Genomic DNA, 14053 nt, shown 5'->3' on the forward strand with positions numbered 1-14053 from the left:
ACAATGGCGACTCCCTGTTGATGCTGTACTGACGCAGGTGATTAAGGGTGAGAAATAGAAATAAATAGACAACGTAAAGTAATTCCGCACATTGTAATCAAAACAATACACATACGATTGTGTACTACTACAGGTTATGTTTATTAAACGAAGCCCAAAATATGTCGCCAACTAGAAATCGCTAGTATCAGCTAGCGCTAGCTAACGTCAGCGTTAGGTAGTCATGAGTCGTGACTTGAAGTCGTAACTTACGGGCCAAAAATTGTGTCTGGAACGCAGCATTCGACTCTTTTCAGGTTGAAGGTGGGCCGGAGCTCTGATGGGAACTTATTAGGTCACAAATTCTTTCTACCAATAAGGATGACAAAGGTGTGCTTTGTCCCGCCCTAACAGGTGCAACAACACTAACAGTGGACTCAGGAAGATGTCAATCACTCAGTCTTTCCACACCCACACAGTCCTGGAAAAGGTCCAATCAGCCACATTAACTATAAAACACCTGGGTGGGTGTTCAGGGCCTTTAACACATTTTATCTCATTTGTTTAATCCATAGTGTGGAGTCTGCTTGTTAGCTAGCCATTTTCCCCAACTTCAAGTCTTTATGCTAAGCTAAGATAAGCAAAGAGAGGGGTATTCATCTTGAACATATAACTCAGCAAAAACAGAAACATAATTTTTCCCAAAATTTCAAACTATAACTGCATCATAAAAGCGACTTTTGGGTTTACATTTGGAAGGCATTATGTCTTTAAAGAATCAATTAAACTTCTTTTAAAATAGGAAAAATTAAATGAAGATTTAAGATTTTGAAGCTTTCCTCATGGTTTATTGTTGCTGTGAACACCCTGTTCTGCCCTTTGGTGAAACAACACTTCTACTAAAACACGGACACAATGACTATGCTAACTACAAACAAACTGGAAGTATGCATCTAAATGAATGGTATGAAAAGCATTGGACATGGAATTGAGAGTTTTCTTTCCACTTACCCTCTTTTTGGTGTGAACCGCAAATTATAAAAGAGAAAGCAAGATGACGTACAGGCTTTTGATGATTCAATTCTGATACTACCAACAACTAATGCATTTAAAGCTGTTTTTAACTTAGATTTTTTTTTAGAAAATGTGTAATTGTGATGTTTATTTCTCCACAAATATGGCAAAATGTATGGGTTATGCTTTTTTTAATCTTTCGATCCAGAGTGATGATTTTGTTCTAAGAGTATTATACTATAAGGAAACTAAAGGAAAGGAATCAGCAAATATTTCTCACCTTGCCATACGACCAACCCAGCTCAATTTTATTCATGCCCCACAGTTCGTGGATGTTCTCAGCAAGCTTGTCTCGAACCTTCTCTAAATGAGGCGGCATAACAATCTGAGGAAACAGGCAAAAGTTAAACAGTGACAGGATTATTTACATGTTTGTCTATTCTTCTCCTGTTAGTTTACCTGGCTAGTTTCAACAGGTGTGGGGATGAAGGAGGCCTGTGACATGAACTGTGTGGTGCCAAGCAGATCTCGGACTCCATTCGCATCCCTCTTGTACTCCTTCACCGGCTCCACCTTCATCTTCTCTTTCGGCAGCAGAGCTTCGTAACATGGAACGTAACTTGACGGAGGCAGGAACTTAAAGTCGCCATGTCGGCCACCCAACAGGAAACGTACCCTGACAACATAACATTTTATTAAATTATTATTATTATTATTAATATATATCATCATATAATTTATGATAATTTATATATCTAATCATAAGTGATAATCAGACAGCTATTTATGAAAGAAGCAGCCAGTGAAAAGATTTTTTTTTTTTTTTCTCCTCTAAATCCACTTCAATCAGTTCTCGCCTCTGCTCTAACAGAGACAAGTTTAGCTCTGAGACAGAAAAAACGTCACAGGCCATCACTGTAAAGAGCCTCTCCTGAGGCTGCCCAAAATAGCTACTCAAGTAGTAGTGGTGACGCAACCAAGCCCATTCTGACTGCAGCTTTCAATTATTGAGCAGTGAAGATGTGTGGCTGTCATTTTCTGGCACGTTTAAATCCGTGGAGATGTTCACCCCGTTCATTGGGTCAGTTTCAAGTACAAGCTCTGAGGTGTCATTACCCACACAAAAGTGGCTATAAGCTGGCACTTTGTGTATGAAATGCTGAACATTTACTCTAATTGAAATGTCTCAACAATTGCTGGATTGACTGACATGAAATTAGCTACAGACGTTCAGAATCCCCCTCAGGATGAATTGTAATAACTTTGGTGATCCCCTGACTATTCATCTAGCACAATCATCAAGTCAAAATGTTAACTTGTCCCACCCTTCGGTTTAAAATTAAATACCTGCAAAACTAATGACATTCAGCCCCCGCTGTACTTTGTGTTAATGCTAAATTGCAAATGTTAGCATGCTAACACACTAAACTAAGATGAAATGAAACATTATATCAGCTAAACATCAGCATTGTCATTGTAAGCATGTCAGCATGCTGACGTTAGCATTTAGCTCAAAGCACCACTGTTCCAAAGTACATCCTCACAGAGCTCCTAGCATGGCCGTACAGTAGACTTGTTGACTGACAAAGTCTAAACAGCCACCGAAGATAAATTAACTCAGGACACATTGCTTCAACACTTTGTGGAACATAATGGAGTCCACCCTGATTCCCCTTCCACTGCCGGGTATTGTATTTTTTTTTTTGAGAATATATTTTCATCACGCAATAAGGATTTCAAATAGCTTAGGCCTACATGAACAAATCAAATCAGACCAGTCTCTTGGTGTCAAGAGTCTCTGCGCTTCAAAAGAGTGAAAGCTGTTAATGCAAAATGCTGCTTTGCTCTACAAAGTCAGAGTCAATCATGGAATCATAGGAAAAGTGCTGGAGCTTGAAATTCCATTTTAAAGTCTTGTCCATCACATCTGTGGTCACCATGGCAACAGAACAGAATATGAAGCCGGCCTATTTTACCTGTGTCCAATCTCAAGACTTTGAGGATTAATACATTTGAACCAGAATGATTGGGTGAATTGAATGGATTCATACAGGGTAGTGTTTGTGGACAAGATATATATATATATATATATATATATATGCTTGTTTGTGTCTCATCTTCCTGTACTTCTGTGTAGCTCATTTATCATCAAAGAATTTCAGGGAGTCAAGTCGTCTTAGACAGCGCACAGTAGAAACAAATAAACACTCACTTGACCCCTGCAGAGAAGCTGACGACAGGGAAGAAGAGCCCATCAGTGTTGAAATTTTCGAACATGCCTTGAACGGGTTGTCCGTTGATCCTGAAAGAGATGCTGGGAGCTCCCAGGTCCAGACAACAGCTCACTACATCCTCTGAGGTCAGGATGTGCTGGTTCATAGACGCAACTGCCCGTGGGATACGACCTGTTGAGGACACACACACACACACACACACACACACACACGCACACGCACACAGCTATGTGAAAGACGACCCAGTGAGTGACGCTGGCACAGATCACGTCTCTCTCACACACACACATAGGATTAAACATGCACATTTGTACACACAGTTACACACACTCTGGGCAAAGAGATCATCCCTGCAGGGCACTGATCCTGTCTAGACACACCCTGGCTGTAGCCCAGGGTTACCACTAATACATTAGCTTATTATGATATCATCTGAGTTGCACAGTGAATTGCATTCCTCCCACTGACCTGACCAGAGGTGGAGTCCATCAAAACCATACGAGTAGAGGTCATCTCCGACTCCATTGCCTCCCCATCCCTCTCCTCCTCCAGGGTAGGGAGCGTAGCCTTTAGCGTTGGCCCAGCCCACTCTCAGGTGGGTGGGCTCGCTGGTCACAAAGTGGTCCACCTGGTCAATCATCAGCTCGTAGTACCACTTCTTATACTGAGCTGAGCCCTCGCTCACCCCCAGGAAGATATTCGGTCTCATACTGGCAATGAAGTGAAACATGAAATCATTAGTTATCCCTCAGAGGCAGTGACACATTCTTAGATATTCTCATATTCATTTGTAATATGCTATTTTTTATGAAAACTAATGAAAAAGTCTGCCCTCAGGACAAGATAATTCAATTTGCTTCTAATATATTTGGTTCAGGAAGTTCTTTAAAAGTGTTGATAACTTGAAGCAAAGCAGAGCAAAGTCATCACTTCACTAGTGTCAAGAAAATGATCCAGAGAGATTTGTGAGATTAAATCTTAGAGTTTAAAATGATCTCACCCTCACCAAAACGCTTCTTTTCATTGTACAAAGTACAATAAAATGTGGAAGGATAATACAAGTTAAAAGGAGATTTTAAGGTACAATCTCAGCGAGCTTTCGTGTCCAAACTATAACATCATGGTTGAGCTTACATGGTCCACAGTCCAATTTAAAAATCATGTTCTTAAGTGTATGGTCGACATAGACGACATCTAGTGTTAGATGTGTACCTTATACACTCAAGGTCCACACATTGCAGGGCAGAATGTACGTCCCAACCACAGTGGAATGGTTGGGGCTCTGGAGCCGGCATGCACACGCAGCCAGACCGGCTTTCAAAACACATATTTTTCCATCTATGCATTAACAAATAAAGCAAGGTAATACAGTACCTACATTTACAAAATATATGTTAGGAATAGATTATATATATATATATATATATATATATATATATATATATATATATATATATATATATATATATATATATATATATATAGACCTCTCGAACTGTTATATTTTGAGGTTATGTTACAGCTTGTGATGCTACAATGACTGTATTGTTGATTGTTTTTGATTGGAAGTCTTTACTGACTTAGATATTCCTTGAGTTTAATGGTGCATCCAATTTAGTAAATAGTTTGAAAGTAGGTGGCAGTTACAAAGAACTTTAAAAGTACTTTACACACACAGTGATGGTTTAACAAAAAGCTGGTGCAACCCAATCCTGTACACCAATCACAGACTAGGACTTTATTCACTTGGTAACGAATGAGAATTTAGTTCCTTATTTCTAACCATTTGATTTGCAAATGCAATTGAAATGTAAATTCATGAAAAAAAGCATGATGTTGAAAGGAGACATGGTGAGTGGATGGCTTTCTAACCTCTGGACATCATTGACCAGCTGGGTTTGCAGCAGGAGATCTCTCTTGGGCAGCAAGTGATCACAGATTAGGTTCTGATTGGTTCGCACAGCTACGCCGTTACACACACACAGCGAGCAGAGCACATCCAGAATCTAAAAAAGAAAGCGAGGCAGCAGGGAGGAAAATAAGAAACATTATCGAGAGGAAGAGCCCTACACTTCGCCAATAACGGATTTCACATTGACCTCACTGTCCCTATTAAACCCTGGTTATGAATCCATAACTTTCCAGAAATTACTTATCTTTGTTCCTAATAACTGTCCAGGTTGCTGCTCTAGGGACAGACAGTTTTCATGCAACCACTGCTTAATTACTCAGAGATGCTTATTGGGGGCAAAAACATGTCCAATAATATTCCATTGATGTTATCTTAGCAAAGCTGTAGAATTAAATTGGCCAGGAAGCTCAGCTAAGGGCGACAGGCCACCTTTATCATTGGCTCTTTTCTCCTGCTTCTAGAGCTAAATTATACACTCCGGCTGATTTATGACCCAGGCCAGCTGATTGCCTGCTCCTGATCTACTTTCACTGTTAAACTGATTGATTCATGATGAGGACACAATGCAACCAAACCCCTGGGAACCTTCTGTCGAAGACGGAAGTTTGTATGCTAGTGGAAGGTAAGCACAATGAATTAGTAGCAGAAGACAAGAAGAGGTGACAAAGAGGCCCAAAGGGAACCGTTATGGAAATAAATATGCATCCAGTGAAGCATTTTGGTGAGCCTAATGAGGAAAGAACTGGAGATGGCTGGATGCAAGATAAACAGGCGCTTTAGGTGGTTGTTGTGTGCTTTCTTTCTTAAAGGTTTATGACAACATTTGAGTTATGGAAATATGTCAGTATATGTTGAAAGTTCAACATTTTGAAAAACACACTTACTTGTTAGATGAGAAGATTATACGATTATTAATCTTATATATTATTATAAGATTGATACTACGCTTATGTCTTCAGGTAAAATTTAAATTGGAGCCAGCAGCCGGTAAGCTTAGCTTAACGGAAACAGGGAAACAGCTAGCCTGGCTTTGTCCAAATAACAAAATCCACCCACTAGCATCTCTAAAGCTCACTAATTAACATGTTATATCTCATTTGTTCAATCCATACAATCAAGGAAGTATATAAACATAAATTTGCAATTTAACAGGGGATTATGTGCCAGCCTATTTTGTGGTCAGGAGCTGTTGCCAGGCAACCAGCAGAGACTCCACGAAGCTACTGGTTTCGGCCAAGATGTACAGTGGGGAGAACAAGTATTTGATACACTGCCGATTTTGCAGGTTTTCCCACTTACAAAGCATGTAGAAGTCTGTAATTTTTATCATAGGTAGACTTCATCTGTGAGTGACGGACTCTAAAACAAAAATCTAGAAAATCACATTGTATGAGTTTTAAGTAATTAATTTGCATTGTATTGCATGACATAAGTATTTGATACATCAGAAAAGCAGAACTTAATATTTGAAACAGAAACCTTTGTTTGCAATTACAGAGATCATATGTTTCCTGTAGTTCTTGACCAGGTTTGCACACACTGCAGCAGGGATTTTGGCCCACTCCTACATACAGACCTTCTCCAGATCCGTCAGGTTTCGGGGCTGTCGCTAGGCAATACGGACTTTCAGCTCCCTCCAAAGATTTTCTATTGGGTTCAGGTCTGAGATGCTTCTTACGGAGCCACTCCTTAGTTGCCCTGGCTGTGTTTCGGGTCGTTGTCATGCTGGAAGAACCAGCCACGACCCATCTTCAATGCTCTTACTGAGGGAAGGAGGTTGTTGGCCAAGATCTCGCGATACATGGCCCCATCCATCCTCCCCTTAATAGGGTGTAGTTATCCTGTCCCCTTTGCAGAAAAGCATCCCCAAAGAATGATGTTTCCACCTCCATGCTTCACGGTTGGGATGGTGTTCTTGGGGTTGTACTCATCCTTCTTCTTCCTCCAAACCCTTCTTCCTCCTCTGGATCATCCAGATGGTCATTGGCAAACTTCAGACGGGCCTGGACATGCGCTGGCTTGAGCAGGGGGACCTTGCGTGCGCTGCAGGATTTTAATCCATGACGGCGTAGTGTGTTACTAATGGTTTTCTTTGAGACTGTGGTCCCAGCTCTCTTCAGGTCATTGACCAGGTCCTGTTGTGTAGTTCTGGGCTGATCCCTCACCTTCCTCATGATCATTGATGCTCCACGAGGTGAGATCTTGCATGGAGCCCCAGACCGAGGGAGATTGACCGTCATCTTGAACTTCTTCCATTTTCTAATAATTGCGCCAACAGTTGTTGCCTTCTCACCAAGCTGCTTGCCTATTGTCCTGTAGCCCATCCCAGCCTTGTGCAGGTCTACAATTTTATCCCTGATGTCCTTACACAGCTCTCTGGTCTTGGCCATTGTGGAGAGGTTTGAGTCTGTTTGATTGAGTGTGTGGACAGGTGTCTTTTATACAGGTAACAAGTTCAAACAGGTGCCGTTAATACAGGTAATGAGTGGACAGGTCTGTGAGAGCTGGAATTCTTACTGGTTGGTAGGTGATCAAATACTTATGTCATGCAATAAAATTCAAATTAATTATTTAAAAATCATACAATGTGAATTTCTGGATTGTTGTTTTAGATTCCGTCTCTCACAGTTGAAGAGTACCTATGATAAAAATGACAGACCTCTACATGCTTTGTAAGTTGGAAAACCTGCAAAATCGGCAGTGTATCAAATACTTGTTCTTCCCAATGTAGGTGCTGGTAGACAGTTTGTGTTACATTTGGATAGAGCCAGGCTAGCTGTGTTGCCCTCTGTCCAGTCTTTATGCTAAGCTATTATATTATATATTATATTATATATGTTAATTGGCTACATATTTACCTTAGGCTACAGACGTTTGCATGGTATAGATCTTCTTATCTGATTTAGCAAGAAAGCAAATAAGCACATTTCCCAAAATGTCAAACTATTCCTCCATTTCATTTTTTTTTTTTTTTATCTTATTCTAATTTGCATGTGTAATTTCCTTTCACCAAGACCTTTATTTTCCACTTGGGTTCATTCAACATTCTCCTTGTGCATCGACCACATTATACACAAAAACACAGCCCAGATATGTCATTATCTTATACAGTCAGGTCCATAAATATTGGGACATCGACACAATTCTAATCTTTTTGGCTCTATACACCACCATAATGGAGTTGAAATGAAACGAACAAGATGTGCTTTAACTGCAGACTTTCAGCTTTAATTTGAGGGTATTTACATCCAAATCAGGTGAACGGTGTAGGAATGACAACAGTTTGTATATGTGCCTCCCACTTTTTAAGGGACCAAAAGTAATGGGACAATTGGCTGCTCAGCTGTTCCATGGCCAGGTGTGTGTTATTCCCTCATTATCCCATTTACAAGGAGCAGATAAAAGGTCCAGAGTTCATTTCAAGTGTGCTATTTACATTTGGAATCTGTTGCTGTCAACTCTCAATATGAGATCCAAAGAGCTGTCACTATCAGTGAAGCAAGCCATCATTAGGCTGAAAAATCTAAACAAACCCATCAGAGAGATAGCAAAAAACATTAGGTGTGGCCAAATCAAATGTTTGGAACATTCTTAAAAGAAAGAACGCACCGGTGAGCTCAGCAACACCAAAAAGACCCGGAAGACCACGGAAAACAACTGTAGTGGATGACCGAAGAATACTTTCCCTGGTGAAGAAAAACACCCTTCACAACAGTTGGCCAGATCAAGAACACTCTCCAGGAGGTAGGTGTATGTGTGTCAAAGTCAACAATCAGAGAAGACTTCACCAGAGTGAATACAGAGGGTTCACTACAAGATGTAAACCATTGGTGAGCCTCAAAAACAGGAAGGTCAGATTAGAGTTTGCCAAACAACATCTAAAAAAAGCCTTCACATTTCTGGAACAACATCCTATGGACAGATGAGACAAAGATCAACTTGTACCAGAGTGATGGGAAGAGAAGAGTATGGAGAAGGAAAGGAACTGCTCATGATCCAAAGCATACCACCTCATCAGTGAAGTATGGTGGTGGTAGTGTCATGGCGTGGGCATGTATGGCTGCCAATGGAACTGGTTCTCTTGTATTTATTGATGATGTGACTGCTGACAAAAGCAGCAGGATGAATTCTGAAGTGTTTCGGGCAATATTATCTGCTCATATTCAGCCAAATGCTTCAGAACTCATTGGACGGCGCTTCACAGTGCAGATGGACAATGACCCGAAGCATACTGCGAAAGCAACCAAAGAGTCTTTTAAGGGAAAGAAGTGGAATGTTATGCAATGGCCAGGTCAATCACCTGACATGAATCCGATTGAGCATGCATTTCACTTGCTGAAGACAAAACTGAAGGGAAAATGCCCCAAGAACAAGCAGGAACTGAAGACAGTTGCAGTAGAGGCCTGGCAGAGCATCACCAGGGATGAAACCCAGCGTCTGGTGATGTCTATGCGTTCCAGACTTCAGGCTGTAATTGAATGCAAAGGATTTGCAACCAAGTATTAAAAAGTGAAAGTTTGATTTATGATTGTTAATCTGTCCCATTACTTTTGGTCCCTTAAAAAGTGGGAGGCACATATACAAACTGTTGTAATTCCTACACCGTTCACCTGATTTGGATGTAAATACCCTCAAATTAAAGCTGAAAGTCTGCAGTTAAAGCACATCTTGTTCGTTTCATTTCAACTCCATTGTGGTGGTGTATAGAGCCAAAAAGATTAGAATTGTGTCGATGTCCCAATATTTATGGACCTGACTGTATCACAGTGGAGATTGTACCCCAAATTAACATTTAACTGTAGAAGCACTACTTGCTGCTCACCTTGTGGTTGCGTCCGTGCTTGTAGAGCAGTGATATGATGGACTTGATGTGTCCTCTCTGGATAATGTTGAGGGCCTCGGGGCTCTCAATTAGAATGCAGTGCAGAACTTCCAGGATGCCTGCACAGCCACAAATTCATCAATTAGTTAACAGGTGCAGAAGAGAAAGACACACCAGAGGACACTTATCAAAGATATCCTGGCCGCATGGAGTCAACACCAATCTTTATCATACATTTAAAAAAAGAACGGGAAACTATATAATTTCTAAGTAAGTAGTGTCATCTTTTCACATCTTTTAAGACTCATGTCCCTGTCGAGGAGTGCTGCATTGCCACTGAAGGAACTGCATAGCTTTGTGACGTCTCTCTGACAGAAAAAATGCAAGTTATGTCACAATGCCGTTTCACTGGAGGCTCAGTATGTGTGAGGATGATAACGAGCATACCTGAAGAAGACTCCAGTCTCTCCAGCTTGCTAACCAGCCAGTCCAAGTTGTTGGAGAACTGGGTGCAGTTGTTTCTGTTCCCTCTTATTAACGCAGCTGCATGGTACAAGCAAAGTGTGCATGAGTCACATTTTATAGGAAAGAAAACAGGTTTTTTGGGTAAAGTGGTTTGATGGATCCTCTTCAGTGCAACAGCAAAAACAATTTTGCCCAAAGGTGGATACTTTAAATGCATGCCCAAAGATATGGAAGGTTTAGCTTTGACACCCTTATACATATTAATTTAGAAGCTGCCTAAAATAGAGGGAGGGAATGACACAAGGAGATAAAAGACATAAAGCGGACAAACACACCCACATTATGTCTTAGCAACAAAAAAAAGACAGGGTCACCCAATGCAGACAGACAGAGAAGAAAGGAGGGAGGCATCCTAAATCCACTTAGCGCTGCGCAGAAGCAGGTGTGTGAAGGATGGAATGGGGGAGAGAGAGAGAGAGAGACGTGGCTGGAACACTAATCTAAGCCAGGAGGTGAAATCAGTGTAAATAAGAGTGTGAAGGACACACTTGGAGGGCAGAGGGGTTTCGGTGTGGCAGGACAAAAGATACATTTTACATCCACATTCTCTTCTTAGGAATGTGACAGTAAGAAAATCATGCCTGCTCACAAGTACATCCTTTATGTCACAACTGGTGACGAAAATGTTTCAGCCAAACATTGTATTCATCAGATACAGCAGGTTTTTTAGAGAGGGAGAGCAAAAAATATTTATTTCCCCCTGCCAGATCATTTTAGTGAGATACGTCTACATCTGACAGAGCATATGCTAGCAGTGCAAGAGGTTAAAGTGATTTTGCAAAGGCATGGCTGATGACATAGTGCTATGGGAATACAAAGAGCACAAGAACAAGTAAATACAACAGAAAGCAGCATAGTGATGAGAATTGACATTCAATGGCTAAAAAAAAATCTGGTCATATGACATAAAGCTGTCAATCAGTGCAAGAGTGTGCGTGTGTGTGTGTGTGATGACTGATCTTGTTGTGTTGATGCTCTGGAAGCACATCACATGAACTGGGTATCTCTTTTGTATGCAGGGGGAAAGTCTTTTTTCCCCAAAAACTGTGATTATGTGTGTGAGTGTTGGGGATGGGAAATTGATGGTGTGTGTGTGTGTGTGTGTGTGTGTGTGTGTGTGTGTGTGTGTGTGTGTGTGTTAAACGGGCTTCTTACCCAGCAGCTCATACAGCAGGTTTAGAATGTCTTTCCAGGCTGCTCCGGCCTCCGACCCCGCACACTCACCGAAGTGGGCAGCACTGTTGTAGAGGTTGAGACGATCGATACAGTTGGACACCAGAGTCAGCATGCCCTACGAAATGCACAGTGATCAAATATGTGAACGTGACAGAACCACGCGAAAATAACATAAATATGAAATACATGTATTTTACACCGACATCCCCTATTAAAATACATATCGTTCAAATAACAAGCTCTCATTAGTATGACAACTTAATTTGGTGAGCTCTTTTTCTGCAGCATTCAATTAGTCAACCATCCTGAACGCAGCCCTATGGCTCTCTCTTGTCCAATTTGGTGGTTGTGTCATGGTGATTTATACCACAGCGAAATATCTATAGTGATCAGATATGCTAAATGGGCACCGTAAAAAGACAAAATGGAAATTGCTGATGATTTATAATACCAGGGAAAATCATGAGTCAGCTGTCTGCAGTGAAAAATTAACCTTCTAAATGTAATATATTAGGAGTGGGACAGAGATGTGCCGCTTTGGTATATTATCATAAAAAGACGGGTAAATAAGATGAAATGCTGAAATATGCATAATTTGCAAATACTGAAACCACCAGAAATGCACATTTATTTCACTTAGCTAATTCACATTCATGTATGTTGGCTTGAGGATATGGTGACACATTATTGTAGCCTGTAAAGGTTAAGGGGAGTGTGGATAGTTTACATCATAGGCACCCTCAGTAAGGCAGCTGACATTTCGTAATTGATGATCGCAATTTAGGTCCTAGAGGCTTAGCAGAAAGCTTCAGTGCACTCGTGCCAGCCTCGGGAAAACTTATAACACCAGAACTGCTGACACCTTCAAATGCAATGCCTCCAAATACAAGATGGCATTGAAACACACTTCAAAGATTCAATTGCTTTAGCCCGTCACATACTTTGTCTTTTGCAAGTTTGCCACTGCTCTCGGCTCACCCATATGTGCGGTCACTTACTGAAATTGCCTCAATCACAAGTCAAACTCTTTAGTCCAGGGGGATTTTAATATTTTGCTGCACTGCAGAACAGCTCACTGTGTTATTTTTGCTGCGCCTTCCTTTATGGTGAAACTTACTTCCTGTTTGAAAAGGTTCTGCCGGTTCTTGAGCGAGCGCAGCTTGATCTGCCTCTCTTCATGCTCCAGCTCAGCATCAGGGAGCTGGAAATATGTGATGAGGTCATTGAGGGTTTGGAGCACCTCTTCAACAGGCAGCGACACCAGTACCCTATTCTTTACACCCAGACAATCCAGGTCTCTTGGAGGGAGAGAGAGAGCGAGAGAGAGAGGGCACAGAAATGTCAACACATCACAAATAACCCCACATTCAGACAGAAAAGCAGTCCCTACTTACATTTGTGATCATGCATAGTTTTCAAAATACCCCCATTCATCACAAATGCAATAATGCCTGGTAAAGACACTAATTGGGAGGCTGAGCAGACTTGCGGGGAGGCTGTGATGACTAACACAATGTTTAGCCCACAGGTTCATCCATGCTGAAATGCTGATTTCCGCTGGCCTGCTAAAAATAGCTCCTGTCGTACTCGTGGGAGGGGTGAGCGGAGATGTATGTGTCACAGCCTCGGGGGGAGGCTGACAGACTCTCACATGTTCCCGCCATGAGTGCCCCACGAGCCCAACCCAGGGGACAGCGGGCCGTCTGATAACAAATAAGGGCGCTGGAAGCATCCACTTACGTGCTCCACTCCCCTTTTTTATAGCTGGCAGTGCATAGCCGTGACGCCGCTGCAATGTTTGCCATTTGGAAACGCATGACTGGACCACTGAGTGAGCTGTCTGGGACTTTGGCACCTCACTCAGTCAAAACTCACAGGCCCACAGCTGAACTCCCCACTGGGTGCGTTGACACTCTGGAGGGATTTTTGTGTGGACTGTGTGAGTCTGTGGAGCTTTGAGATGTCTGATTTTTAAGATTCATCTGTGTGTGATGTTGTGCAGTTGGGGGACTCTTTGTTTTATCATCTCTATTAATTATGCTCCATCATCATTATCAGTGTAACGATTACGCAACTTGTACCAATGACAGGACATTTTGCAAATTAGCCTAATAAAATGGCTCAAGACAAATGTGGACTGTAATTTGGTTTAATTGGGCAATTTGTGTGATCACGTCACTGTGTGCATTAGTGAGGAACAGCAGTGTTACTGCTTCATCATACCTGATGAATCGGTTGAAAAGTAGTGTGGTGTTGCGGATGATTCGTGCAGCGCGGGACTCCTCGTGTTGACAGCGCTGCAAGGTCAACCCGTCATCCATGTGACCTTCAGAATGTAGGCACGCCTTGACAGGGCAGACACGAAGAGAAAGAGTGTGAGACACTGCCATG

The 14053-nt window shown here is 41.7% G+C and overlaps 1 protein-coding gene across 1 annotated transcript in view; it reads right to left on the reverse strand.

The window, feature by feature from the left end:
- Window positions 1-14053, reverse strand: part of LOC144535601 (ryanodine receptor 3) — a 115306-nt gene that overhangs the window by 62007 nt on the left and 39246 nt on the right. The window contains 11 exon segments of the mRNA XM_078278139.1: window positions 991-993; window positions 1274-1378; window positions 1453-1669; window positions 3206-3398; window positions 3696-3937; window positions 5100-5233; window positions 9962-10080; window positions 10409-10504; window positions 11642-11777; window positions 12780-12960; window positions 13886-14007. Of these exon segments, the coding sequence (XP_078134265.1) occupies window positions 991-993; window positions 1274-1378; window positions 1453-1669; window positions 3206-3398; window positions 3696-3937; window positions 5100-5233; window positions 9962-10080; window positions 10409-10504; window positions 11642-11777; window positions 12780-12960; window positions 13886-14007 (1548 nt within the window).

Source organism: Sander vitreus, chromosome 20 (assembly GCF_031162955.1).
Source record: "Sander vitreus isolate 19-12246 chromosome 20, sanVit1, whole genome shotgun sequence".
Classification (NCBI taxonomy): domain Eukaryota; kingdom Metazoa; phylum Chordata; class Actinopteri; order Perciformes; family Percidae; genus Sander; species Sander vitreus.